The sequence below is a fragment of the Protomyctophum bolini genome (assembly GCF_963924005.1).
Source record: "Protomyctophum bolini genome assembly, chromosome: 11".
In the NCBI taxonomy this organism is placed as follows: domain Eukaryota; kingdom Metazoa; phylum Chordata; class Actinopteri; order Myctophiformes; family Myctophidae; genus Protomyctophum; species Protomyctophum bolini.
Genome location: NC_137872.1, coordinates 18,793,861 through 18,820,424, shown reverse-complemented (window position 1 = coordinate 18,820,424; position 26,564 = coordinate 18,793,861). Strand labels below are relative to the sequence as shown.

Sequence of the window (26,564 nt, the reverse complement as noted above, 5' to 3'; positions counted from 1 at the left end):
CCCCTTTACTGTACCAACAGCTGTCACATCAATCTCAACACGGCACATCACTTGTCAACACGCCAACACGGAAAATCCTCTTAAAAGCGAGGTGCAAGCAAATGAACTGGAGCTCCGATACATGCGCATGCACACGGCTTAGGTCCATTGTCGCTGTCGGGAAGAAACCATGTTTCGCCACGTTTCACCTTTTTAGTCTTTCTTGGAAATGGATCCACAAAAATAATAACTTAAATAAATAAATACACAGGTTGAAACAAGTGGTTAAGTCTGTCTGTGTGTTTTACATATTCAACCGGTTTCCACCGGCCAGCGATAATAATCGTATACATACATCCAACATGTGAACCCAGCTTACAACATACAGTATGCATGATGGCAACATGTTTAAATGGTGTTACATCAAAAAAGTATAAACAATGCTTTCTACACTACACTTTTTTTCTAGTGTCACATGGAGGAAGTAACCCTGCCAAATTTAAATCTACTTTTAGCCTATTAAGACCTGAGGCTGATTCTACAAATGTCTTCTAAATCCTAACAGTTTTCTGAAATGCGTACAGTATGTTGCTATATCAGTGGTGCTCTAACATTTTCATGCCAAGGACCCCCAACATATGTATTTGGCCGTGGACCCTCATCTCAAAATAATTTCTTCCCCCAATAGCAATGATTTGAATTAAAAATGTTAAAATATCCATAAAAAATAGCAGATCTACAAGCTTGAATATCTGCTATTTTTGAATAGTCAAAGAAATCTAAATCAGAGATGCTTTTCCCGGTTAAGGCCAACGTATAGCCTACCTGTACACTTGTATACAATAGCATTAGTGTGGACATGACTAATACATCATGTTGCAAGTGTCAACAACAGGTACCGTAAGCAGTGCTAAGCAGCCATTGTTCATGGTTCACATGGTTATAAATGCAGCCAATATCTTCCTTCTGTCATTATTCCCGGCTTCCTAAACTCCTCGTCTCGATACAGAGAAATAATTGCTAGGAAGTGAAGTTGACAGGCAATCTGCCCAAATGTCTTGTGGACGCTACCAGTAAGCCACATATAATGCCTACTATTATTTTAACATTTTCACATACTCTTCATGGAATTAAAATAAGTTTCGAGTGGCTTCTTACTAGTGGCTTCTTAGTGGCTCTTCCACATTTTAGATTTTAGCATTGGCTATTCAAAAATAGCAGACGATATCTGCTATTTTTGAACATCTTGAAATCTTGGTAGTGTGAAAACTACAGATTTTAGAAGGTATTTGTAGAATCGGCCTCAAGGTCTTGCTACATTGACTGCTAAGTATAATGAATGCATCCCCTGCCACTGCCAGCGTTTGTACAGTGAAGACCCTTGAAGGCCCACGGGTCCTGAGACGTGACCCGGAAGTAAACAACGACTAGTGATTGTATTTTCTTTTACCCGGAAAATACATTTTTGTAAACAATCATCGATGTGGGCCTTGAATAAAGCTTGTTTTGACTGAAAATGCAACCTAGGAAAATAATCTGAGATAAATGCGTTTTTGTAAATCATTGAGGCTGATGGAGACAGAGTTGTCACTTCTGGTTGATACCCTAAAATGACGAGTTAACTTTAGAGTAACATTTGAAAGGTCGTTGGTTTGACCCCTACTGCTGACACAAGGGTGCTTTTTTGCACCTGGACGTTGACATTTGGTGGGTGGTATTCTCTGATCTCTTGGATGCTGTGTGTGTGTGTGTGTGTGTGTGTGTGTGTGTGTGTGTGTGTGTGTGTGTGTGTGTGTGTGTGTGTGTGTGTGTGTGTGTGTGTGTGTGTGTGTGTGTGTGTGTGTGTGTGTGTGTGTGTGTGTGTGTGTGCATGTGCATGCGTGTCATTTGTTTATTTAGACAGGACACCGCATATTAATGAACAAATCATATCAATGTACATGGATTTAGCAAATATACTAATTTACGTCTGATGTATCGACAGTTTATGCCTCCCAATGATGTCATACTGATCATCTAACTTTAACTTCTAGAGTTTAGGTCACCATCTCTCCCCTGACCGCACTCAGTTAAGTGACAACTTAAAGCTGAATGTCTATTTGCATAACAAATATGTTATAGACAGCCTGCAATATGTGGCTGTTATCAGAGAAATCCCAAAGGCCAGCCAGGTAGGTAGGTGCTGTAGGCTGTTATTTATGAGTGTTAGAGTAAGTGTCAGGTGTAAGTGTCCATGTCAGGGCAAGTTGCCCTTCTCCTATGGCTGTTGTCCTCAAGTCAATACTCATGTCTTTCACAGAACGTTCAGTCAACTGTGTCTTTATCATATGCAGATGCTGCCTACTGTATGTGTCTCCTCGTTGATTCCGTCAATCCACTGATCATGTCCTCCTTCCTTCCGCGGACATATTTCAGCACATCTTTAATAGAGCGTCCGGTGTCACCAAGATCTGCTGGCTGTCACTTAAATGTCCTCAACACGTCACCGCGGTCATGAAAGTTCACCTCAGACTTTGCTGTTGTTGTCTAGTCCCGAGTATAGGTACGCTGGCTGTCCACATTGAAACCAGCGGCAGTCCTTAGTCTCAGAATGTGTAGATCGTAGTCTTGACTCTTCACTGGACAAATGCAGAAGATGCACAGCTTTAACACCTGTTAGTGGCTCAGTGTTACTCCTGGTGTACTGTGACTCGGAGGGAATAGGATTTTTTTTTGTGAAATGGTACGGTGCAGCCGTAGTCATAATAGTATCATCACTGTGATTAAGGCCTTCCCTCAAACTTTGTCCCTCTTTACAAAACCTATAAAATCTCATATCGAATGAAGGGTATTTCTTTTGCACAATGTCCACTGGGGTTAACTACTACTAAACATAACTACTAAATAAATACAAAGATAGTCTCACTGTCATAAGCTCTCACATAGCATCACACTGTCATGCTGCATCTCCTCTCATTCACACATACTCATTTGCATATAACTGGCCCCAGGCTGCAGAAGGAACACTTCTGTCTCACTCAATCATTTTAACTCTCATCACCATCCACAAAGGAAATAAAGAAAGAAAGTCAGAACTACTGACAGTCTGCAACTTAAAAGGTGCAGAAATGTTTTTTTAGAGGCTAGCAGCTGTGAACAAAGTCAGTGACTGAGGGGAGTTGATTAACCGACGCACACACTCACACCCAACTAATTAATCAAAGCAACAGTGACTGTTTGTTTTTGTCCCTATAGAGTAAAATTACTCATGCAAAGTTTAAAAACGTAACTTAATTAAAGGAGCATTCAGTGATTTGGGTGATTTAGACAACCCCCGGTCTGCTCCGGTAACAAGATATGCACATGTACGCACTACAGTGGGGGGACACGCAACAGGCCAACAGCACGCATACCAAGGCCCGCCCCCGCTCGATCATGATTGGTGGAAGGACCCTCTTTAATATGATTGGATGAAGGCTGGGCCACCTATAAAACGATACCTAAGGTTTTTTTTACCCCAGGGCCAGGGAGGAACTCCTTATGGTCAGCACACTCTATAGTAGGGAGGATTATTACAACGAAACAATTTGAATTAAGTGAAATCACTCAATATACCTTTAACTACCTAATTGTACAAAGGATATATGAAATATACTAACGTGATAATTTCCAAAGAGAGATTTATTCTCATATTACATTCCGAATTTTGCTTGTACCCCAAATTAAAGTCAATATAAATTAAACCTTACAGAGAGAAACAAACTCTCCCCTCTATACAATAGGCCTATACCTCTATTCTATCTATCAGCCTTCTATGGACAGGAAGGCCTTTGGCACCTGCTGTAACTGGAACGAGGAGTGTCATATTATGTAACCGAGTGACCAATAAGACCCTGTAAACATGACACATCACATTCACAGTGAAAACAAAGCATACACATTCTGTTCTGTTCTATATACTTGCACTATAATTGCATTTTAGAGGGCAATATATTTTTGTATACCAGTTTTTTTGTACATGTGATGAATAATTGCAGACACACTGTAATTTGACAATAGAATCGCAGTGAGCAGGAAAATAAATTGGCTGGTGGCGGTGTGCGCAGGCTTAAATCGGATGACTGTGGATCCAATATAGCATGGCAAGGCTTTACAAAAACAACAAATGAACACATTAAAATGTCATGTTTTTCAATTCCAACCAAACACCCCAACTCTGATGTATATGTGTGTATGTACTGTATATACCTTAGCCCACGTTCTACCTTAAATTATATACTAAATGACTTCCCCTAATTCTAATTCTGTACATCCCCCATTGCTGCTGTATTTCCCCAAACACACGTACAAGTACTACATGCACAGTTGCACACACAGCACAGGCCATTTCCGTATCCTCTCGAAACCAGATTGAGTATAGCCTCGCGAGTCAGTCTGCTTTGCTTCATTGCTTCAGTGAGACCCTTTTAACTATTTTTGAGGGGCGCTAGGCCCTCCTATGCCCAGCTTTGTGTTTGTGTGTGGCACATAGTGATGATTCTTGGCTGAGCACGGAATGTTCACGCAAGTGTGATTTTTCTTTTTACAACATGCAGTGACTCTACCTAGGAAACTGCAATATTCAGACTAAATTGTATGATCTATTTTGCAATAATAAACAAAAGACTAACCTAATACAAAATATCAATATCACATCATATATATATATATATATATATATATATATATAACAAGCCATTTATTATTTATAGCTGAAAGGTAATTCATCAAATGACACTTGCAAAATGACCTGTTTTAATGAGTTTATGTAAATAAGTAGACATGTTGAATTGCAATTAACTTTGGTCTGCGGTGAGTCAGAATCATTCAGAGGCATGTAATCATGAGTGAGATCTCAACCCCACAGTAATGAGATGTTGACAGAAGCGCTTTGGGACGCATGCTCAACTGCCACTCTGTCCTGGAAACAAGGACGCCTGTGTCATTTACAGTTATCGCTCGTTGTAGACAATCTAGTGATTCAAAGTGACGACCTGAAGCGACAATGTGTTGTCTGGGTTGGCTCACGGTAGAATACAGAGTGCAGCAACCTTCAATGGGTCTGGTCTTTAAGCCACTCAGTGCCCAGTTACCTGCCATCACACCTACGTCGCACAGCCAAAATGCCCATATATGGAGGTCTCTCAAATGTAATTCAATGTCCTAAACGTACCATTTAGGATCTCCATCTGTCAGTCCTTTATGCCCATATGGGGAGATCCATGATGTCATCACTATATGCCCAATGTACAGGCTTGCCCCGTTTGTGCCCATATATGGAGCTGATGCTCCTGATGCCATGATGACACATCAAGGTTAGGCCAAGCCCTCAGAACAGCTGTCCAACGTTGAAGCTGCCACTACCCTGTTGGCCAAAACTGGAACTGCAGCACGTTCATGTAGGTGGACAGACGTTCAGTGACATCATGTGTGTAACGTGCGTCAACCCTGACCTCAAATTTGAGACAGCTCTCAACTTCCACTCACTCGAGCCATTGAGTTATAATGGTACTTCCGGGTGCTTCAAACGCCAGTGAGCAACTTCCATTGAAATGAATAGCTGGGGGCAGGGCTGTCACTCCCGGTTCGCACTCTATCCTTTTTGCCGTTTGACTCCAGTGCACTTCATTGGAGTCAAACGCTCCTAGACTCCAGTGCATTTCGTAAACGTCTGGTTCAGGGCTTTGTCACTATTCACCAATAGAAGGCACAGTAGAAAACTGGCCCGATAAAGCCATATGTGTCTCTGGGTTACACAAAGCATGACATATACGATGAAAACATCAGTAGACTGGTGCCGGACTACTTAGGAACACTGCAAGTCAGAAACTTTCTGTCCCTTGTATGCCCGTATACTGTAACTCGCTGCCTGTCCCCTTTGCCCATATATGGACCTTATGCCCATATACTGTAACTCGCTGCCTGTCCCCTTTGCCCATATATGGACCTTATGCCCATATACTGTAACTCGCTGCCTGTCCCCTTTGCCCATATATGGAGATCTCTGTATAGCTGTTTGTCTGTGTCCTTTTTATGCCCATGTATGGGCATAATACGACCTTGTGCTTACATTTCTGATTCTGATACCTGATTCGTCCCACCCGTCTGTCTCTGCCCATAATAGAGATTTCTGTATATGTTTCTCTGTGTCCCTTTATTCCTATATACAGTATGGAGATTACCCACACTCAGAGATGTTATTATAATATAATTAACATTTATTCTTAATTCATAGTATGTAATGCCAAGTTCATATTTCTAATCGCCTTCAACTTGTTCAAAATACAGCAGCTACAGTTCTTACAAAAAGATATGAGCACATTTCTCCTGTTCTTGCCTCACTTCACTGGATACCAGTTGTGTTCAGAATTGATTTTAAGTTAACTTGTTTGTTTTTAAATCACTAAATGGACTGGCACCTGTTATTGGTATTTCTGACCTCCTGTCCACTCCTACTCCTAACCGTAATCTTAGATCAGCAGACCAAACACAAAGGTGACGGAAGGTAATAGCTAGGGCTTTCACTGATAGGGCTCCATTCCTGTGGAACCAACTACCACTGGAAATTAGACGGACAACTTCTGTGTCCACTTTTAAAATATTATTTTATTATTATAGAAAGGCTTTTAACTAGCATGAATGAACATCTAGTTTCTGCTTTCTCTTTTTTATTATTATTTTTTTGTTATTTTCTTTTGTTAATTTCCATTGTTGATTTGAATTGCCTGTTTTGTGAAGCACTTTTTAAACCTGTTTTTGAAAAGTACTACAAACTAAATGCACTCTGTCAAGCTGCCAACTAGTGTGCAACCTACTGCTGACTGTTGTCCCCCTGCCAATCAGAGACCACTGTTCTTACCTTACCCCAGCATGCATGCATGCATATGCATACATACGTATACATGTATACATACATACATACAGATACCTACATACATACATTTCAGAAGTTTTAGCAGTTTTTAAGGACCCACTTTTAGGCCAGTGCACCAGAGCAAGCTCTTGCCTTTTTTTAAACCCTACCCATTTTAACCAAATACATACGTATACTGTACATACATGAACTTTTACTCTTTTATGGTTTTAGGTTGTTTTATTAATGTCAATTTTTTATATCCATTTTACCATTGGGTTTTAGAGGACAGTTATCTTAAGTACCTCTCGGAGAGAGTCATACGGGGGTCCAAGCCACTAGATGGCGCAGGCACACAGCCTAACATACACTCACGGAACAATTCCATTGGATCGTGAACTGTCGCTCATGGCGTGGTTATGTCCCCACCCACTGGGTATATAACCTAAGGTCCGCCCTGAGCAACGTCATTCCTCGCTTTCTGTGCTACGCATACACGTCTTAAACAAGAGAATCACCTTTTCGACTGTTGAAAATTGTTTTCCATAAAGGACGGGTTTCAAACTTGTGCCGCGGAAATTCGCAGTCCTACGTTGGTGTCCTTCTCTCACTCACGGACGTTCCAGCTTTAAAAGCCAGTAAGTTATTTTAAGGACATTAAAACTCAAGTGGGCCGTACGGCGGCTTGTGGTTTGTCCTCTTGCTAGCTATCCCCGAAACTTTGTTTCCCCCTTGCTAGCCACGTTGCGTCCCTTTGTTCTGCTAGCTTAGCCTTAGTCTACTGTTGCACAACGTAGCACTACTATAAGCTGATAAGCATTAGAACGAGGCCCGAAGTTTTTTTCTCTAGCTCACCTGCCCAGCTACAAGCTAACCAGCGCTGCTCTATCTAGCCTCCGCAGTTTCGCTAGCCCCTTGGGTTAGCTAGCTCCCGCGAACGCAGCCGCTAGCCTCTTAGCTCCGCGAGACGTTAGCTAAGTTTCCAGCCGTCAGGCGCTAACTTAGCCCTCTCTAGCGTCCCTCGCACGTGCGGGTTAGAGATCCACGGCCCTACTCTACGTGACGCAATCCACGCTGCCGACGGAAGCCCTGCTGTACGTCGGACCTGATACAACAACAGCGTGACGGCCTCGCTACGCGAGTCCCAGGCTTTGCGGCCTTCCCTTCTAGAAACAGCAGCCACAGTTGCAAAACGTGGTTTTCTCTCTGTTTGGACTCCTGTTTCTTCAACACTGTTTTGTGAGTGCCAGATCCTTCTCCTCACACTACATTGCTGTTGCAAATATATATATTATTAGTTGTAAAACAATAATATATATACTGTGACTTTATCCTCTTATTGTTGTAATATATATATATATTATTAGTTGTCAAACAATAATATTATATATATTATAGCTTTATCCTCACCGTCTTCTACAAACTTGTGAGTACCAGATTTTCTCCTCACTCTTTTTTACTGTTGTATTATATATTATTAGTTTTTTAAAACAATAATATTATAATATAACTATAAAAAAAAAAAAGAAGTTTCCTCTTGGGCTACCGTTTCTTCTCAGACTACAACCAATACCCAAGATGGCCTGCGGGGGTGGCGACAGCCCTCCCCAGTTCCCAGTGGAGCACCACGAGTCCTACTCTTCTACTCCACCATCACTTTTCTCCTTATCCGGTTGTGAGTTACAGACAGTTTTCCTCACAACATTTTGGTTATATTATATATTATTATTTTATAATGATATTATATTATAACTTAAAAATGAAGTGTTTCTACAATGTCCTGGACTGCTGGTTCCTTCTTCAAGCTACACCAGCACCCAAGATGGCCTGCGGGGGTGGCGACAGCCCTCCCCAGTTCCCAGTGGAGCACCACGAGTCCTACTCTTCTACTCCACCATCACTTTTCTCCTTATCCGGTTGTGAGTTACAGACAGTTTTCCTCACAACATTTTGGTTATATTATATATTATTATTTTATAATGATATTATATTATAACTTAAAAGTGAAGTGTTTCTACAATGTCCTGGACTGCTGGTTCCTTCTTCAAGCTACACCAGCACCCAAGATGGCCTGCGGGGGTGGCGACAGCCCTCCCCAGTTCCCAGTGGAGCACCACGAGTCCTACTCTTCTACTCCACCACCACTTTTCTCCTTATCCGGTTGTGAGTTACAGACAGTTTTCCTCACAACATTTTGGTTATATTATATATTATTATTTTATAATGATATTATATTATAACTTAAAAGTGAAGTGTTTCTACAATGTCCTGGACTGCTGGTTCCTTCTTCAAGCTACACCAGCACCCAAGATGGCCTGCGGGGGTGATAAGGGCCGCCAACAACAAGCTCCACACGCTCTTCACCACACTGGTAAACAGACCTGTGGAGCCAGACCCAAGACATCAGCCAGGCCTTGCCGGCTTGCTCTGGGTGCTGCTCTCCCTCCAGCGGGATCTCGTCAGCCCACCACCTCGTCCTCTCTCTTCAGACCCCTCAACCTTGACGCGTCTCAGAGACACAGTGACGAGTCCTTCCTGGGCTCCTCCCCTGCCGGGAAGGCGGCTCGGACCGCCAACAACAAGCTCCACATGCTCTTCACCTCACTGGTAAACAGACCTGTGGAGCCAGACCCAAGACATCAGCCAGGCCTCGCCGGCTTGCTCTGGGTGCTGCTCTCCCTCCAGCGGGATCTCGTCAGCCCACCAACGAGGCTCCCCTGAGCCGGGTGGTTGTGACAACGGGGTGTCGGATGCAGTCCTAGGCCTCCACCGACACTACTACTACTTCACGCAGCGGCCGAAGGCACGAGTCTCAATCGACGTGGCTCCCCAACGACCCTCGACAACCGACTGCTTCCCTCAACATTACAGGTATGTACATTGTGAAGCTAGGTTTGTTTAGCTGTTTAGCTAACCTTTTCGAGGTCGGGAGTAGCAACCTCGTTGGATGGCCGACGCCACCCTAGCATGTTTAGCATTCCAGATAGGCTGTTTTCAAGGTGCCACACCAACTCGTCTATGACATAGCCATAGCATCGGAGCTACTTCGGCTATTGTTTCACGCTGCGCTCTTACGGTCACTGAATGCCTCACGTTGCTGTCCAACAGCCAACATGACGGCTGCCAGGATTACGACCGGCACAGCGTCTCTGGAGGGGCCAATCGGACCCTGCAACTCAGTCTCCAGGAGGAGCGTGCTCAGACGCTCTCCCATGCCTTGGGCCCCGTCCAGAGTGTAGCAGCCCCAGACTGCACACCGGGACCGCTCCCCAAAGAAAGGCAAAAGCTCTTGACACAGACCCCCACCATGGGTGGGTCTGTGGCCAAGCTGCACAGTATGTACACGACAAAAATCACTGTCGGGGGACCACTGCTTCCCCTGTCCCAGGTTTTTCAGAGCACATTACACGGCTAGCTGGAAGGAGCCCATGACTCTCCCGGCTACTCCGCACTGCTCTCGTGTCCCTCCCCCCGTAGTAGCGTCTGGGAGGCATCTCAATGCTTCAACGTTACTCCAGGGCTCCCAGAGCTCCCTTCTTCAGGAGATGGGCCACGCCCCTACTCCTGAACAGTTGGCTAGAGTTCGTCGCCTACATGAGAAAATTGTGACCTTCACGTACTGACTCACCGACCTGACCGGCCTTATGGCCACGGCTTCCATCACCTCTAGGTGGCTGGAAGCCTCACCTGGTCTGGATCCCGTTGCCCAGAGAGAGTTCTCCGAGGGTGCTATCATCCCCGGAGACCTCTTCAGAGGCGCACTCGAGAGGATGACCCTCAACGTGGAGGTGCAGCGTCCAGGCTGCGAGGCCCTGACCAGCAGCCGAAGTGACACACACCCTACCCTCCCCCCATGCGCCGGGCCCAGCACCGGACGTAGCAGTCTCGGACTGCACGTCCAGTCCGCCCGCAATGCGCTTCTGGACCATGGCACAGGTGGGCGTCCTGGACGTCCCTGTAGCCAGGTCCCTCGATATTGTTTGCACAAGTACAGCACTTTTTTCTGTAGTACAGTACACAATACAAAAAGACAACAAAACAATATCCACGGAGGGGGGTGGACATGAACCCACTGCCACGGGGGCCCCATGGGCCCCCCCGGCGCAGTGGGGCAGGGCATATTGGCATAAGGTCAGTGGCGTACCAAAACGCCACTGGGGAGACGGGTCATGCCCAATTTTTCTCCGACATGCCAGGGAACACTACCTCCAGGCGGGGCGTGCCTCCCATAGCCGGAGAGAACCCACTAGCCAAGCACCTGGCACTGTGGGAGTGGTGCGGAGGATCCCCGTGGATCCTCAACACCATAGCGAAGGGCTACAGACCCCAGTTCGCCGGAACACCCCCGGCGTTTTCAGAGGTCATCTTCACCAATGCCAGGGGTCCGGAGGGTCTGATTCTCCAACAGGAGATAGCTTCCTTGCTGGAGAAGGATGCCGTCAGAGAGGTACCCTTGGCCCAGCGTCGCAGCGGGTTCTTCTCCCGCTACTTTCTGGTCAAGAAAAAGGGGGGGGGTCTACGTCCCATCCTGGACCTGCGGATACTCAACAGGCACCTCAAGTCTTTTCAGTTCAAGATGCTGACGGCCGAGTCTCTGGTGCGCTCCATACGCCCAGGCGACTGGTTCACATCCATAGATCTAAAAGACGCCTATTTCCACATCCCTATTTACCCACCTCACAGGAAGTTCCTGCGGTTTGGGTTCCAGGAAAAGGCTTACGAGTACACGGTCCTTCCATTCGGGGTGTCCCTCAGTCCCAGAGTGTTCGTCCACTGTACACTCTGGCACCCCTGAGACTTCTGGGTCTATGGGTGTCCAGTTACATAGACGACTGTCTCCCGTGTTCGGATTCAGCGGAGGAGGCCGCGAGGAACACGACTCGGGTCGTGTCCCATGCGACCTCACTGGGTTTTCAGGATAAACCTAGCCAAGAGCATGATGACGCCTACCCAATCCACAGATTTCATGGGCATCACTCTGGACTCTGTCTCCTACAGGGCTCCGCTGAGTCGGGACAGAGTCAACAACCTGAAGTGCATGACCATGTTCAAGTCAGGCCGCACACTTCCACTGGGTACGTGTCTACGGATGGCCTCTGATAGGTCTGGACAGACTCCATATGAGGCCTTTTTCAGCGTTGGCTGAAATCCCTCTTCCACCCTTGCCCCAAGGACCTACACCTATGGGTCTGGCCCGTGGGAGGCTAATGCTGACTGAGGCCGGTCTCCCTCCGAATGTTGTCTCAACGATTCAGGAGGCCAGAGCCCAGTCGACAATGACCCGCTACGAAACAGCCTGGGGCGTGTTCGAGCAGTGGTGCTCAGAACGACCTAACCAGGTTATCCTATTCCAAGCTTCAGTAGTTTACGCCCTGACATTCCTGCAGGAGTTCCTAGACAGAGGTCTAGGCCTCTCCTCAGTGAAAACCCACTTAGCAGCCATCTCGGCCTGCCAAATGGGCGTTAACGACCAGACAGTATGGAGACATCCGCTGGCGAAACAGTTTGTGAAGGGCGCAGGGTACACAGGATCAACAGACCACTGGTCCCCTCTTGGGATCTGTCTCTAGTCCTCAGGGCTCTAACAATGAGCCCTTCGAACCACTGCAGACGGCTGACCTAAAATGTCTTACACTAAAGCCAGCCCTCCTAGTCGCCCTGACGTCCGCTATGAGGGTCAGCGATCTACACGCACTTTCGGCCAGAGTGACAGTGTCCTCGAACTGCACTCTAGCTCTGAAATGGTGGTCGAACTGAGGTGTTCTGACGGAGGGGATCCCGATGGGTCTCCCCACAGTCAGGAGGTTGGTCACCACCAACGCCAGCCTCTCCGGTTGGGACGCCACCCACGACGGGAGGATGCCGTGTGGGATGCCGCGTTACGCTCCTCCCACATCGACTACTTGGAACTACTGGCAGTGTTCCTGGCACTCCGAGAAATTCGAACAATTCCTCAGAGGTCACCACGTCCTGGTTCGTTTCCGAAAACACCACGACGGTTTGTTACATCAACAGGCAGGGGGGACTCCGGTCCTCTCGCCTGTGTTCTCTGTTATACGTGTTCCCCCCGTTGGAACTGATTCCGCATGTCCTAGCCAGGGTGCGGGATCAGGGATCAGAGCTGCTACTAGTAGCTCCAGCCTGGGGATCTTGGAGACAGGACATAGTCCCTCTCCTGTTCAAAGAACCAGGGCAGCTCCCTCTGTGGAGGGACCTGCTGACCCAGGCCGGAGGAGAGATCTTTCACCCACGTCCTCAGGACCTAGATCTCTGGGTTTGGCCCGTGAAGGGGCGTTCGCTAGAAGCGACTGGCCTGCCTCCGAATGTCGTAGAAACGACCCTTGGTGCCAGGGCTGCCTCCACCAGACGACGCTATAACACTGCCTGGCATGTGTTTGAGCGTTGGTGCTCGGACAGACAGGAAGAGGTCTTCCCTTTTCAGGCGTCTGTGAGACACATTCTGATTTTCCTACAGGAGTTCCTAGACAGGGGTCTTGGCCTCTCCTCAGTCAAGATCAACCTGGCGGCCATAGCGGCCTATCAGGTTGGTATGAACAACAGACCAATCAGTGAACACCTGCTGATCCGTCAATTCATGAAAGGAGTTACACGCCTCAGGCCGGTCGCCAGGTCTCTGGTCCCCTCGTGGGACCTGACAATAGTCCTGGACTCCTTAATGAGAGACCCCTTCGAGCCACTGGAAATGGTGGACCTGAAGTTCCTCTCTCTGAAGACCGCTCTGCTCGTTGCCCTGACAACGGCGAAGCGGGCTGGTGACATGCACGCGCTCTCAGTAAGCAGCAGCTGCTTGAGATTCAGTGGTAATGACACCAGGGTCACGCTCAGGCCGAACCTTTCGTTTCTACCTAAGACTTTTCCCGCGGGCTGCTCGCCCGTGGATCTCGCGGCCTTCCATCCTCCTCCCTTCTCTTCGGTGGAGGATAGGAGACTACATTGTCTCTGTCCGGTGAGAGCCTTGAAAGTTTACAGGTCAAGAACTGCCCCCTTCAGGCTGGGTGAGCAGCTCATTGTGGCCTGGGGTTCCCAATGGAAGGGTAAACCCATTTCGAAAGTAAGACTCTCGCAGTGGATTGTGGAGGCTATACGTTTAGCCTATACCTTGTGTGGTACTGAGCCCCCAGAGGGCCTACGTGCACACTCTACAAGAGGTTTGTCTGCATCCTGGGCCCTGGCCAGGGGTGTCCCTATTCAGGATGTCTGCGCTGCGGCGGGTTGTCTTCTGACCGGCGGGGCTGGAACAGCAGAGCTGTCGGCCCTTGGTCAGGGACATTTTCACGAGGTCAAGTGGTCCCTTCTGGCCCCTGACCGTTAGGGATGGATGACCATCGTGTTTCTTGACCAGCGGGGCTGGAACAGCAGAGCTGTCGGCCCTGGGTCAAGGGCATCCTCATAAGGTCAAGAGGTCCCTTTCTGGCCCCTGACCGTTATGGGTGGATGACTATCGTGTTTTTTGACCGGCAGGGCTGGAACAGCAGAGCTGTCGGCCCTGGGTCAAGGACATCTTTTATAAAGGATGTCTCTTTTGGGTGAACGCGCAGGGTTGGCTTCTTGGGCCTCCTTTGCGTTTGGTCTCTCTCCAATGGAGATGATCCTAGGGTCGAATATTTTTCTATCAGCCGAAGGCGATCATACGGGAGCGTTATGTTCCCCATATGACTCTCTCCGAGAGGTACTTAAGATAACTTCGGGTTACTTTAGTAACCTCAGTTATATAAGTGACTCGAGAGAGAGAGTCATTAAGTCGCCCTTCTGTCTTCTTTAAGACGTCAGAAAGCAGGTTGATAGGAATGACGTTGCTCAGGGCGGACCTTAGGTTATATACCCAGTGGGTGGGGACATAACCACGCCATGAGCGACAGTTCACGATCCAATGGAATTGTTCCGTGAGTGTATGTTAGGCTGTGTGCCTGCGCCATCTAGTGGCTTGGACCCCCGTATGACTCTCTCTCTCTCGAGTCACTTATATAACTGAGGTTACTAAAGTAACCCGAAGTTTCGGACCATGGTTTAGGTATGCGGTCTAGCCTAACTTGGACTCAGGGGGGTGGATGCCTCTGCCTTGCATAGTCCCCAGTGAATAGGCAGTTTGCCCTTCACTGGTACCCCCCTTTTTTGAATTATGTTTAAAAATATATGAAGGTATTGTGGGCTGGGCTTTTTACTAAAAAGCCCCCCTTTTAAATACATACACACATACATACACGTCCTGTACCTACCTACATACATACATACTGTACATGTCAGAAGTTTTAGCAGTTTTTAAGGACCCACTTTTAGGCCAGTGCACCAGAGCAAGCTCTTGCCTTTTTTTAAACCCTACCCATTTCAACCAAATACATACATACATACATACCCAGCCGATCACCCAGTCAATGAAATGTACCATAGTTACGCCATCAAAAATACACAATCCCTGATTGGCTGAGCGACACCACCAAAAATACACAATCCCTGATTGGCTGAGCGACACCACCAAAAATACACAATCCCTGATTGGCAGAGCGACACCACCGACATAGGCAGGCGATTACAGTACTTGCGCGCTATGCTCGTGCAAGTAATAAATACGTTTATTATATTATAGACATGGCTTCCACATGACTTCACAGGGTGGCATGCTGATTTTTAGGGGGCATATTGATTTTGGGGCTTTCCTATTTCTGGGGCACATGAATAAGACAAACATGAAAAGTCCATAGACTTGGCTGTGACATGACGTCAAGTCTGAAAGCCAGACAAAAACATAATTTCTTTAGGTGCACTTTCTGTAATATCTATGCATTAGCATGGCCGTGAACTTATTGAAACTCTGATCGCACAGTTTGCAGTGGAAAGGTTTTTCTACAGCACGAAGAAGCCGGCGTGCGTTCGAGTGACATAACTCATCGACACTCTTCTCGAAGCTTTGGCAGTGGGAGGGTTTTTGTCCAGCGTGAAAATATTGCTGCTGTGACTTCAGGGAAGGTTTTAGTCCAGCGGGATGAATATGTTGCTTGTGTGACTTCAGGGAAGGTTTTTCTTCAGACTGGACTCGTTGCTGGTGTGACTTCAGGGAAGGTTTTAGTCCAGCGGGATGAACATGTTGCTTGTGTGACTTCAGGGAAGGTTTTAGTCCAGCGGGATGAACATGTTGCTTGTGTGACTTCAGGGAAGGTTTTTGTCCAGGCTGGACACTTTGCTGGTGTGACTTCAGGGAAGGTTTTAGTCCAGGGTGGACACATTGCTGGTGTGACTTCAGGTGATCTGACCGCCTGAACGTCTTGTCGCACTGTGTGCACGGGAAAGGTCTTTCTCCGGTGTGAATGTGCTCGTGCCTCTTCAGCTTACTCAAGTCGCTGAAATTCCTGTCACAAGTTTTGCAGTGGAAATCCTTTTCTCCAGTGTGGAGAGGCTGGCGTCCTTTCGATGTGTCCGTCGGTGTAAAACTCTTGTCATGCGGCTTGCAGTTGACAGGTTCTTCCCCACTGTGGATACGTCGATGTCCCTTCAATTTATCTAACCGGGTAAAACCCTTGTCACAATCTTCACACCGGAAAGGTTCTTCTCCGGTGTGTCGACACTGATGTGCCTTCAGTTTATCTATACGACTGAAACTTTTGTCACACTGTTCACAGTGAAAACGTTTTTCTCCGGTGTGGACAAGCTGGTGTCTCTCCAGTGTACTTGAATCACTGAAAGTCTTATCGCAGAGTTTACAAGGGAAGGGCTTTTCTCCGGTGTGGACTCGCCGATGTCTCTTTAGTGAAGCTAGCTGACTGTAGCTCTTGTCACAGAGTTTACAAAGGAAAGGCTCTCCTCCTCTCTCTGGGGTGGTAGTCTTTACTTTACCTCCTGGCTGAGCTAAAATCTTGGCAAGCTGTTGACAACTGTAAGATATTGCTTCATCTCCGTCTCCTTGTTCCTGGCTGGTTACAGCATTGGTTATTTGCTGAACAGCTTCTGAAGGAATTGGTCCATATTTCTGAAGCATTTTGAGGCAGTAGCGTGTGTTGTGGCTCGTCATGTGTTTTAACTGGTGCCTTCACGTGTATGAGTGACAAACTCAATGACGACTCGATTGTCCTTGTATTGTCACTCTCTCTGGTCTGTGTCCCTTTTATACCCATAAGGAGTTACGTGTCGGCCATGCCCAAATATGGAGTCCAGGCCAGTCTATTTCTACCATGATGTCATATCTGGAAACACCTGACTTTCTGTGTCCCCTTTATGCCCGCTTAGATGCTATGTGTGACATCATCCTAGCCAGAAGTTATGCGGGAACTGACAGGAGTGGCAAAAAAACAACGTTCTGGCCTTGACAGCCCATACATCCAAACAGAAAAACATTGCACTCCAAATTGCAGTCCAAACTCTGTCTCTCCAGCTCTTTTGTAAACAGGAGATTAATATATCCTGTGTGAGTTCTTTATCCATTCAGGATAAAGAACTCACACAGGATATAGGACAAACATGTTAAATTGGAAGTGATGACACAATTTAATAAGCAGACCCAATTGTAATGGGAACATTGAAATGGAACAAAATTGAAGCTGATAAATGTGTACGCTCTCCTGATTGACTGAAATTGACAACCCACCTGAAAATGCATTTTCTGTTTAAGAGCCAGAGAGATGGAGAAAAACTCTATAATAATGATAACTACCAGAAAATAGAGCTTTAACCTTTTAACAAAGCACTTTTAGTTTTAACCCAGGACAGGTTGCGCTGACAAATATTGTGAAAATAGCCAATTGACAAGCTCACAACGTCTCACGTTGGCGAGATCAGTTATAGATTAGCTACATTCTTGCCTTTTTCTTATAATACTTGACAATTTGTCCAGCTTTGTCCACTTTGGCACTGGCCGAAACGGGGGATCACCTCCAGGATCCCTTATCTGAGGAACAAAATTATGACACACTTCGGCGGTCTATATAGACGGCTCCCACACGCATGCACACAACAAGATACACACCACACACACACATAGCCTACACATTCCGACAGGCAGGCTGTGTCTCACTGCAGTCATCGCTGTCGGAGCTGGGGACCTCCACCGACATCGCGTCCACGCTGCTGGCCCCACCCGCTGTCCCGCTGTAGGGCGTCATGGCCGGCAGAAGGAGATGGGTTCCTGTGCACGGTTATTAGAGTTAAAGGCCGTATAGACAACTTTTTTAAGCTAAAATTAAAAAAATATATATATAGTTTTAATTGGTCTTTTTCCCTCTAGCATCTTCTCTGGGTGTTTTCCTGCAGACACACACTCTCCCTTTGGCTCCCTCTGGGTGTTTATATCCACTAGTGTTTACAGCCAGGACGCCTCGGGGGTTTTAAACTTTTAGCCAATAACAGTGCGAGGGTGTGATGGTGTGATCAACCGCAACAGTTTCACAATGAAAACGTGATGCAATGTCTAATATACATTTCCCCTAAAATATGTTAGTTTTACCGACATTGTTCATGTGAAATAGTATGTTCATGATTATTTATTGAAATTATGAGAATCGCTATAGCGCGTCTGGGTGGGGTGAAATCCAGCAGCAGCAGCAGGGGAGAAATCTGAGGATCTGACAGAATCCCCACCAAATCTCCTGGTTACATCAATATCGTTTATGTGAAGTGGGTTGTATGTGCTTATTTGTTGAAGTGGTGGCAGTCGCTATAGTGAGTCACCACCACCGGATGACCGCGGCTGCCTGAGCCTGCCTGGCGGGTTGAAGTGTGGATTCTACCGTGGTGGTCGGCGCTGGTCGCTGTCTGCGAGAGGCGCAGCGCTGACGGTGATTCAGGACCACTGTTGGTGAGATTACTTTTCCTAGCATGGTTGTACTGCCTATGCCTGCCAGGATGAAGCCTGCATTCAAGCCGTGCAAGTCGCTCACAACCATGCTAGGAAATAGAATCTCGCTTATTGTAATTTTGATCATTACAATGAATAACCGTGGACAAAGTAGTTCACATGAACAATGCTGTAGTGGCTGGGGCATTTGAGGGGCAATTTAAATTTGATATGCACCGAATACAAATTAAATAATAAATATGTCTTGGCTGTGCCAGAATACACTTATTTATTACGTTTTTATTACACTGTATAGTGCGGGATATAAAAGGATGGAGATTATGTTCGTCTTTGAAGAGCCAAGAAGCATTTTTAGACGAAAATGTAATTCTCTGCTGCACAGAGAATTACATCAACCTCCCCTCAGAGCAGTGTATCAAGGCTTAAAGTTAAATATACGTACCTATGCTTAAAGAGAAACCTACGATAGGGAGAACAAATGAGATTGCTGTGGATTTTATAACTCATGGTTTAACTTGTGAACTGTCCACCACAACACTCTTCCCCCTGGCTGTTTTGACAAATACCCCATATAACATAAAAATAACAAAAACGAATGAAAAATCAACTAAAACAAACAATACAAAAAAAAAAAAAAAACTAAACTAGCAAACCCACTTATATAACTGTAACTAATATACATAGTAAGTAAAAAGTGAAATATTAAATCTAAACTATATAATAACCTTGTCCTGCACCCCGGCCTGCTGGGCTGAGGATGAGGCTCGGAAGGGCGGTGGCATTGGGGGGCACGGCGCCCGTCGGTGAGGTGGGGGACAGCCGTGGGAAGTAGGCGGAGATGGTCCGGATGGGCCGGATGGGGCCAGGGCACACGTCGATGGCCATGTTTTCCTGGATGGAGATGCTCAGCTTCTTTCCCCTGCGCACCGTCATAGAGTCTAGAGGAGAAGCAAGGGCAGCACATTTGGATTTAGTCTTTTGAATAAAATTCCATTTAGTTTTTGTCATATTTTAGTTATCTGAAATATTTTAGTTTTATTCTAGTTTGAGTCGACTAAATGTCATACGATTTTAGTCTACTAAATCTACAGTTAATGGAGTCGACTAATGATTATTTTGGTTTTTAGGTCTACTGGATCATTTTAGTCTAGTTTTTATCTGTTGACGAAATCGCCAATATATTTAGTCATGGTTTTAGTCATCATAGTCTAGTTTTCATTTACCGCAGTTTCCATCAGTGAAAAAGGCCGGCTAGCGGGTGGGCAGAACAAGGGCACGTCACTCTGATCATAATCATAACATAACCATAACTCATAACAAACCAGATACGCCCATATATAGGCATGTCACTATGACTCAGACATAACCATGAACCGATCACTATGTCGATATATGGTCATATCCATATATGAGACCGACCGACTTCAAACTCGGCACGCTCATCGACATGGATGGAGTACAGTGACCGCCGTCGAGTAAGGAAACATTGTGGTAGTCCAGAACCGCTGAGGCAACTGATATGACCATATTCTGTATGGGCATATACTGATGGATATGGATATGGATATGGATCTCCATACAGATGCAAAGATTTCTTTATGGTCATGAAAGAGAGACAGGTAGACAGACAGATATAGAGATCTCCATATACGTGCACAAAAGGGACGCAGACAGACGAGTACAATAGCTACTCTGACAAAGCCCCTGTCACTATGACTCAGACATATCGGTCATATTGACAGAGAGACGTATAGGTGTGGGGGCCATGTAGTGACCTGAATGTCTAGTACGGTAGCTACAATCTAAACTGGCTCGATGAATTAGTCTTCCCTGTCTCCCCCAACTTAAAATTGCTAAATACAAGTACTTTAATAATAATACATAAAATTGATTATTTACATTGCAAAACGATTCAATACCGATTATTTTCATTGCAAAACGATAAGATACAAAGTCAAGCGATACAATGCGATATTATATATCAATATACCTTGATTATTTTAGATAGGCATAAAGTTATTGTTACGTATCTCATTGTAATCGTAATCCTTTCTTTGGGGTGTTTTTCTCACTAAATTGCCAAAAAATTGCTGATCAGCAAGCTCAATGTGTCAAGTTCGCTACGCATTGTGACCTTGTAGATCTGCTATTTCTGCCAGAATATGAAAGCTGGGGTTCAAGTGGTTAAATTGTTGCCTACAGTAGTAGCATAATGTTCGTCAATATTGTAATAATAATATAACTGGTCACTGTGACCGACCGAGGGAATGACTCCCTCCCCTGCATGAGCATTGACTGAACGTATTGATTGACTTGGTTCATCCTATATTAAAGTTTCAGTGGCAAGGAAAACCCCCTTTACTGTGGAGAAACCACAATTAGAACCAGGCTCTGGTTGTTGAATTATTTACAGGCTATAGTCCTACAACCACTTCAGCCGAGGTACTGTAGGTGCTTTGAATTGATGCATTCCTGTGTCCCTTCACCGAAAATTGTATGTTTCTGTGGGGCTCGAAACACATAATTATGCTTTGCATCTAAAGTATAATTTGAATTTTGCAAAGCAATTCTATGCCTGTGTTTTCCCTTTTTAAATACAGGTTCATATAATATAAACATCGTTCTTTTCCCTTTTCACGGTTTGTAAGATGCTTTCTAATTAGGTTTTCCTCGAGACACTTAGAGGATTATACAGTACATACAAGCTCCTCATTGTAATATAAACAGAATAAACACAGACTAACCCACCACTTTGCATCGGTTCAGGTAATTAAGCAGTAGCAGTAATTAGAACATGAACTAGGACATAGGTATTGTGTTTACCCCCTGGCCAGAGAGCAAGAAACAAACACTCTGAAGAAGGCTCTTTGCCAAAGCATTTGTTTTTATTTTGTCTTGTCTGTCTGTCTGTCTGTCTGTCTGGAGCAGACATGGCTATACTGCTAGGTACAATAGAACCCCTATAAAGATTTTTTCCACATTTACTACAGACTCTTAGAGACAACTACTGTCTGTAAGTCGTCGTTTCTGATACAGATGGAATTCAGTGAAAGGCGGTCGAACCGGGCAGAAACTTCATCCAAATATGAAGTCACGGTTCTCAAACGAGAGAGAGCGAGTGCATTTTATGGCAACGGCATCAGCCGCGGAACACCCGCGGCAGGCGGTAGTGTTTCTCGGCTGCATCAGTCCGACACTCTACCCCAAACTCTAAACCTAACCCTAACCGCAAGCTGCAACGCATGGCATCAGCCACGGAACACCCGCGGCAGGCGGTAGTGTTTCTCGGCGGCATCAGTCCGACACTCTACCCCAGCAGCTCCAGACTGAGCAGACTCCAGACTAGTCAAAACTAGTTAAGACTGTCAAAAGACTGCAAACAGACTGAGCACTATCAACCGACCACCGATGAGCAAATCCTGTGCAATAACTTTCCATACCAGGAGATGGCAGTAGTCTGCTGTGCAGTGCCCAGCCGGAAACAACTGCACAGTCTTGACCAAACAAATGAACAACAACACTGTCTTGTCACTGTCATCAGTCATGCCACGCTACCGCAATATTTATTTATATAGCCTACCATCTACACAATGCAATTAATAATATTTAATGCCATCCAGATCGAGATATGAGCAAAGTCCTCCGAGACATGTGTCACACCGCAGCATTTTTGAAAACCTTGAGTACTGGGGAGCCAGTCACCCAAAATCAAAACAATTATTTGTGTATTTTCTATTCATTTGGGCGAGCGCTGGCGCTTTGGCATGTGGGGTGAATTCTGTATTGGCCATATATGCAGCGTGTCTTGAGTGTACAGGGTTTGATGAGGTCAGATCAACATAAGTAATGTGAGAACATGTCAGCTCCATGTATGGAGCGGGGCAGTGTCTTGAGTGTAAAGGGTTTGATGAGGTCTGGCCATATATGGAGCGTGTCTTGGGTGTACAGGGTTTGATGAGGTCAGATAAACATATGGGGGGCAGTGTCTTGAGTGTACAGGGTTTGATGAGGGCCCAGGTAGAGCCAGGCCATAAGTTTCGGGCCTGTTGAGAACTGTTGAGAGCCGGGTGCGGCTGCACTAATAACTTTGGGGCGGGCCTTTCTAGAGTTTGAATGGACAGGTGTCAGTCAAAAGGGAGACATCGAAGAGGAAGGACGGGTCAACATATGGAATGTCAGAACAGGTCAGCTCCATATACGGATGGAGGTGTGATGTTACAAGGCGTGACCATACAGTATATGACACTTTTCAGTAGGGCAACAATTTATAGTGAATACAAAATGACAGTCTCGTTAGAAATCAGTAAAGCCATCGTCACAAAGCAAACAACAAAAACAAAGCATGAAGCACAATCCAGCAATCCAGTCCAGATGTAAACAAGCCCTTCTCTGTGTTTCCGAAACGTGGTTACCATGCTGTGTGCAGACTTCCTATCTTTTTTTCACAGGACACCTTATCTTTACATATATAATAACAGTACATGGCTATAGAACAGAAAATAAGAAAGTGCTCATTATGCAGAATGTATCATTTCACAAGTTTTCAAATGTATAAAAATCTTTTGAAAATAGCAGATCTAAGCTACTCATCACGACGCATTGTGAGCGGGTGGTATGTATTGTAGTAATACAAAGTAACTAGGAAATAAAGTTGTTAAATAAATGTAGTGGAGTAAAGTACAATATGTGGTTCTGAGATGTAGTGGAGTACAAGTAAAAGTATTGGAAATATTCACGTAAAGTGCAAATGCGTCAACACTGTACTTAAGTACAGTACTTGAGAGTAAATGCAACCCATTTGAAAGATTGGCCTATTTGGTACTGTCAGTGTGACTGTGCACCACAAATATAACAATGATCAGCCTAATACAGTGCACACTCACACATGCATGTGCACGTGCACACACAGGGTGAAAAGTGAAAACATGATATCGAGTTGATAACAAACAATGTTGCATTCTCTATTCCAAGTCTCTTTGTCTTGTGCTTTCTTTGTGTTGAAGTGCTTTGCGGAATCCGCCCAAGGTGAGGTGCTGTGCGGGAAATCGTATTTGTTAATGGATCATCCGATACTGGAATGCGTTTCCTTTGAGTTCAAGTACGGGTGCTCATTGGACCTCTAAAAGCTATTATCGGAATAATGCAAAGCCTTTTATGAGTCAGTGGTTTCTCATTTTACATTCAGAGTTCCGTATTGTCCTGTAAACATTTCATTATTTCATGTGCATCCAGAGCATGTGTTCCTGCAGTAAGTAGAGCATTTATATTCCCATTGTATTCATTCTCATCATGAGCTCAATTACAGTGAGCCCATTTAGGAGGCAACATCTGTAGATCTATGTAACCTCCCAGGCACATTTACAATGCATCTGCAGCACCACTTAAACCCTATGGTTGACTGGAGTCCCTCAAGGCTATATACTATACTAAAATGACTATCAACACTGCTGGCTGCTGACATTAGTCACTTCCAGTGGCAACATCACATTTAAATCACTTATCATTAATGAATGGGCCTAATCTATAATGAACGCATACTTTTGAGTCTGTATTTTGTGAGATAAATGCATAGGCTATCATTGTAAATGTCTAGTCGAACAACGCTGTCATCTAGTTTAATAGCAAGTGCATGCGTCTGTGCGTGTGTTGCAGCAAGAGAGAGAGATTAATAAGAGATCTAGCAGCAAGCAGGAGAAATGGAGAAAGTGAAATTACTGTAGGCCTACTGTATTATGAACTGTTTATGAACTGTTTTTTGGAAATTATCTTTTTGACAGCAACTGAGTGGGTTTCACAACTTCAGCATGCTCTACTTGCTCATGCTCTACTCTAAAAAACACAGTACAGTACAGTACAGTACAGTACAGTACATGGTACACTACAGAGTAAGTACAGTATGAGTAGTACAGTAAGACTAGTACATGAGTTCAGTGCAGTAACTATAACAATAACAGTATAGTTGTAAAGCTCTGTATTGCGGTATTGCAATCGCTGTACCGCACTGCTACTGTTGTGACGAAAAGACAGCTGAACCAGAAGGCAAAGCTCTATACCGAGCAATTCGGGTTCGGTGGGCAGGGGAGGATTTATTTTCCTTTTTTTAAAGATTTCTTTCCTGATGTAGATGATTAACAATAATTTTAACTCTTGAGAGTTAATAAGGGTCCATTTGGACTGGTGGTCCCTGGACCAGTGTTGAGCCAATTGATCACCATAGCAACCCCAGCCTAGGCCTGATTAGGTAAATTCCCAACACCTGCTAAATCCTCCAAACCTGTATCTTGATTGGAATCAATCTCCACTCACACTCAGTCACTCACACTCCTCTCAGTCATGCAGCTACACACACATCCCAGGCACACTTTGGTAGGCCTATAGCCCTGTCCTGTGTGGATGACAATATTGCCTTTCCAACAGATTTTAATTAAAAAAAAAATATATATATATACTGTATATATCGATTATCGATTATTCATTTTCATAATCGATGACGGGTCCTACGATAATCGATTAATCGGACCCATCCCTAATTGCCAGTACATTTCCGTATGACTTTGAGTCATTATTCAGCTCATGTGAGTTTCAAGGAAAGATCTGACACAAGCTTTTAATCTGTCATTGTGACTGTAGGCTACAGAGCTGTCAAAATAAACATAATGATGGGATTTTAAATCCCATTGTAGGGTGGCTCCCGCATGAATGACAATTAGGTGGTGGTGTGCGGAAGGAAACAAAGGGAACATGCCGAATCTTTTAGAGAAAACATCGCGGCACCCTATCACAGTTTCATTATTGTTGTTTTCATCATGATTACAATGCATGTCTTGTCTTGTATCTACCGGTCTAGTGCATTGCTTTTCAAAGTGGGATCCAGGGACCTTGAGGGGGGAGGGGCAACATATAACTTAAACTTAGCTATGGATGAAGTGATTATTGTGATCGTATTATAATGTATGCTCTGATCATTCAAAAATAGCACATATACAAGCTCACAGTACGTGCGTGTCTTCGTGAAAAAAACCCAGACAAAGTTGGAATATGGAGATAAAACTTTCTGCTTGACATACGTAGCGATGATACACAAAGACTGTAGAGCTGAAACAGTTGATGAAACTCGCTCGATTATTAAAAAAAGATTGAATTAAAATAGATTATTTTCTTATCACTAAGTGACAAACAAATGGTGTAAATAACCGATCTACAAGTTCACAACATGTCACATCAAAATATTGTTGTCCGTCGCACGCACGCACGCACGCACGCACAATCTACTGGTGTTGTTTTTTATCTCCTCATTGAGGTTCAAATGACATCTGGTGGTGGGTGAGGAGATGTGAATATTTAGGTAGCCGGCGGCAACATCCGCACATTTCACAGCATTTCCAAGAAGCTCCCTGGAGTGGCCTTAAGCACAACACAAACTCTTGTGCGTGTGCCATTATGTTCAATTATACTCTGGCTGTAGAGGCTTTCTGAAGCAGCAGCAGCACAACTGTGCTTTTGGTGTGATTCATCATGTCATATCATCATCATACTATCATCATATCATCATCATACTATAATTCAGTCAATGTCTGAATGTGTCTGTCTGTCAGAAACGCCGCCGTATCTCCTCACCGCCTGCATCAATCGCTCACACTTTTCACACAGGCATTGACCATAATAATATGGAGGTCTTAACGAAGCCCTTTTTCCAATTTAATAAATTTATAATGAATTTATTAGTGAATAAAAAAATGCGAAAACGCACCCAGGGCGCAGTACCCACAACGGGTAAGGGCTAGTTTCTTTAATTCTTTATTTTAGCTGAGTTCCTACTATAGTCAGCAAATAAATAATATAAAAAACACTTTATATCGACACATGGAATAGATAGTGAGTGATCTAAAAGATACAATCAGTAACGTACCA

The 26,564-nt window shown here is 45.0% G+C and overlaps 1 protein-coding gene across 1 annotated transcript in view; it reads right to left on the bottom strand.

The window, feature by feature from the left end:
- The window catches only part of doc2a (double C2-like domains, alpha), a gene marked incomplete at both ends in the record, with an annotated part of 65,967 nt that extends 46,381 nt beyond the window's left edge, over positions 1 to 19,586 (bottom strand). The window contains 2 exons of the mRNA XM_080775052.1: positions 17,874 to 17,984; positions 19,379 to 19,586. Coding sequence (XP_080631178.1) covers positions 17,874 to 17,984; positions 19,379 to 19,586 — 319 coding nt within the window. The remainder of the gene's footprint in view (positions 1 to 17,873; positions 17,985 to 19,378) is intronic.
- Between the last annotated feature and the right edge of the window lie 6,978 nt (positions 19,587 to 26,564).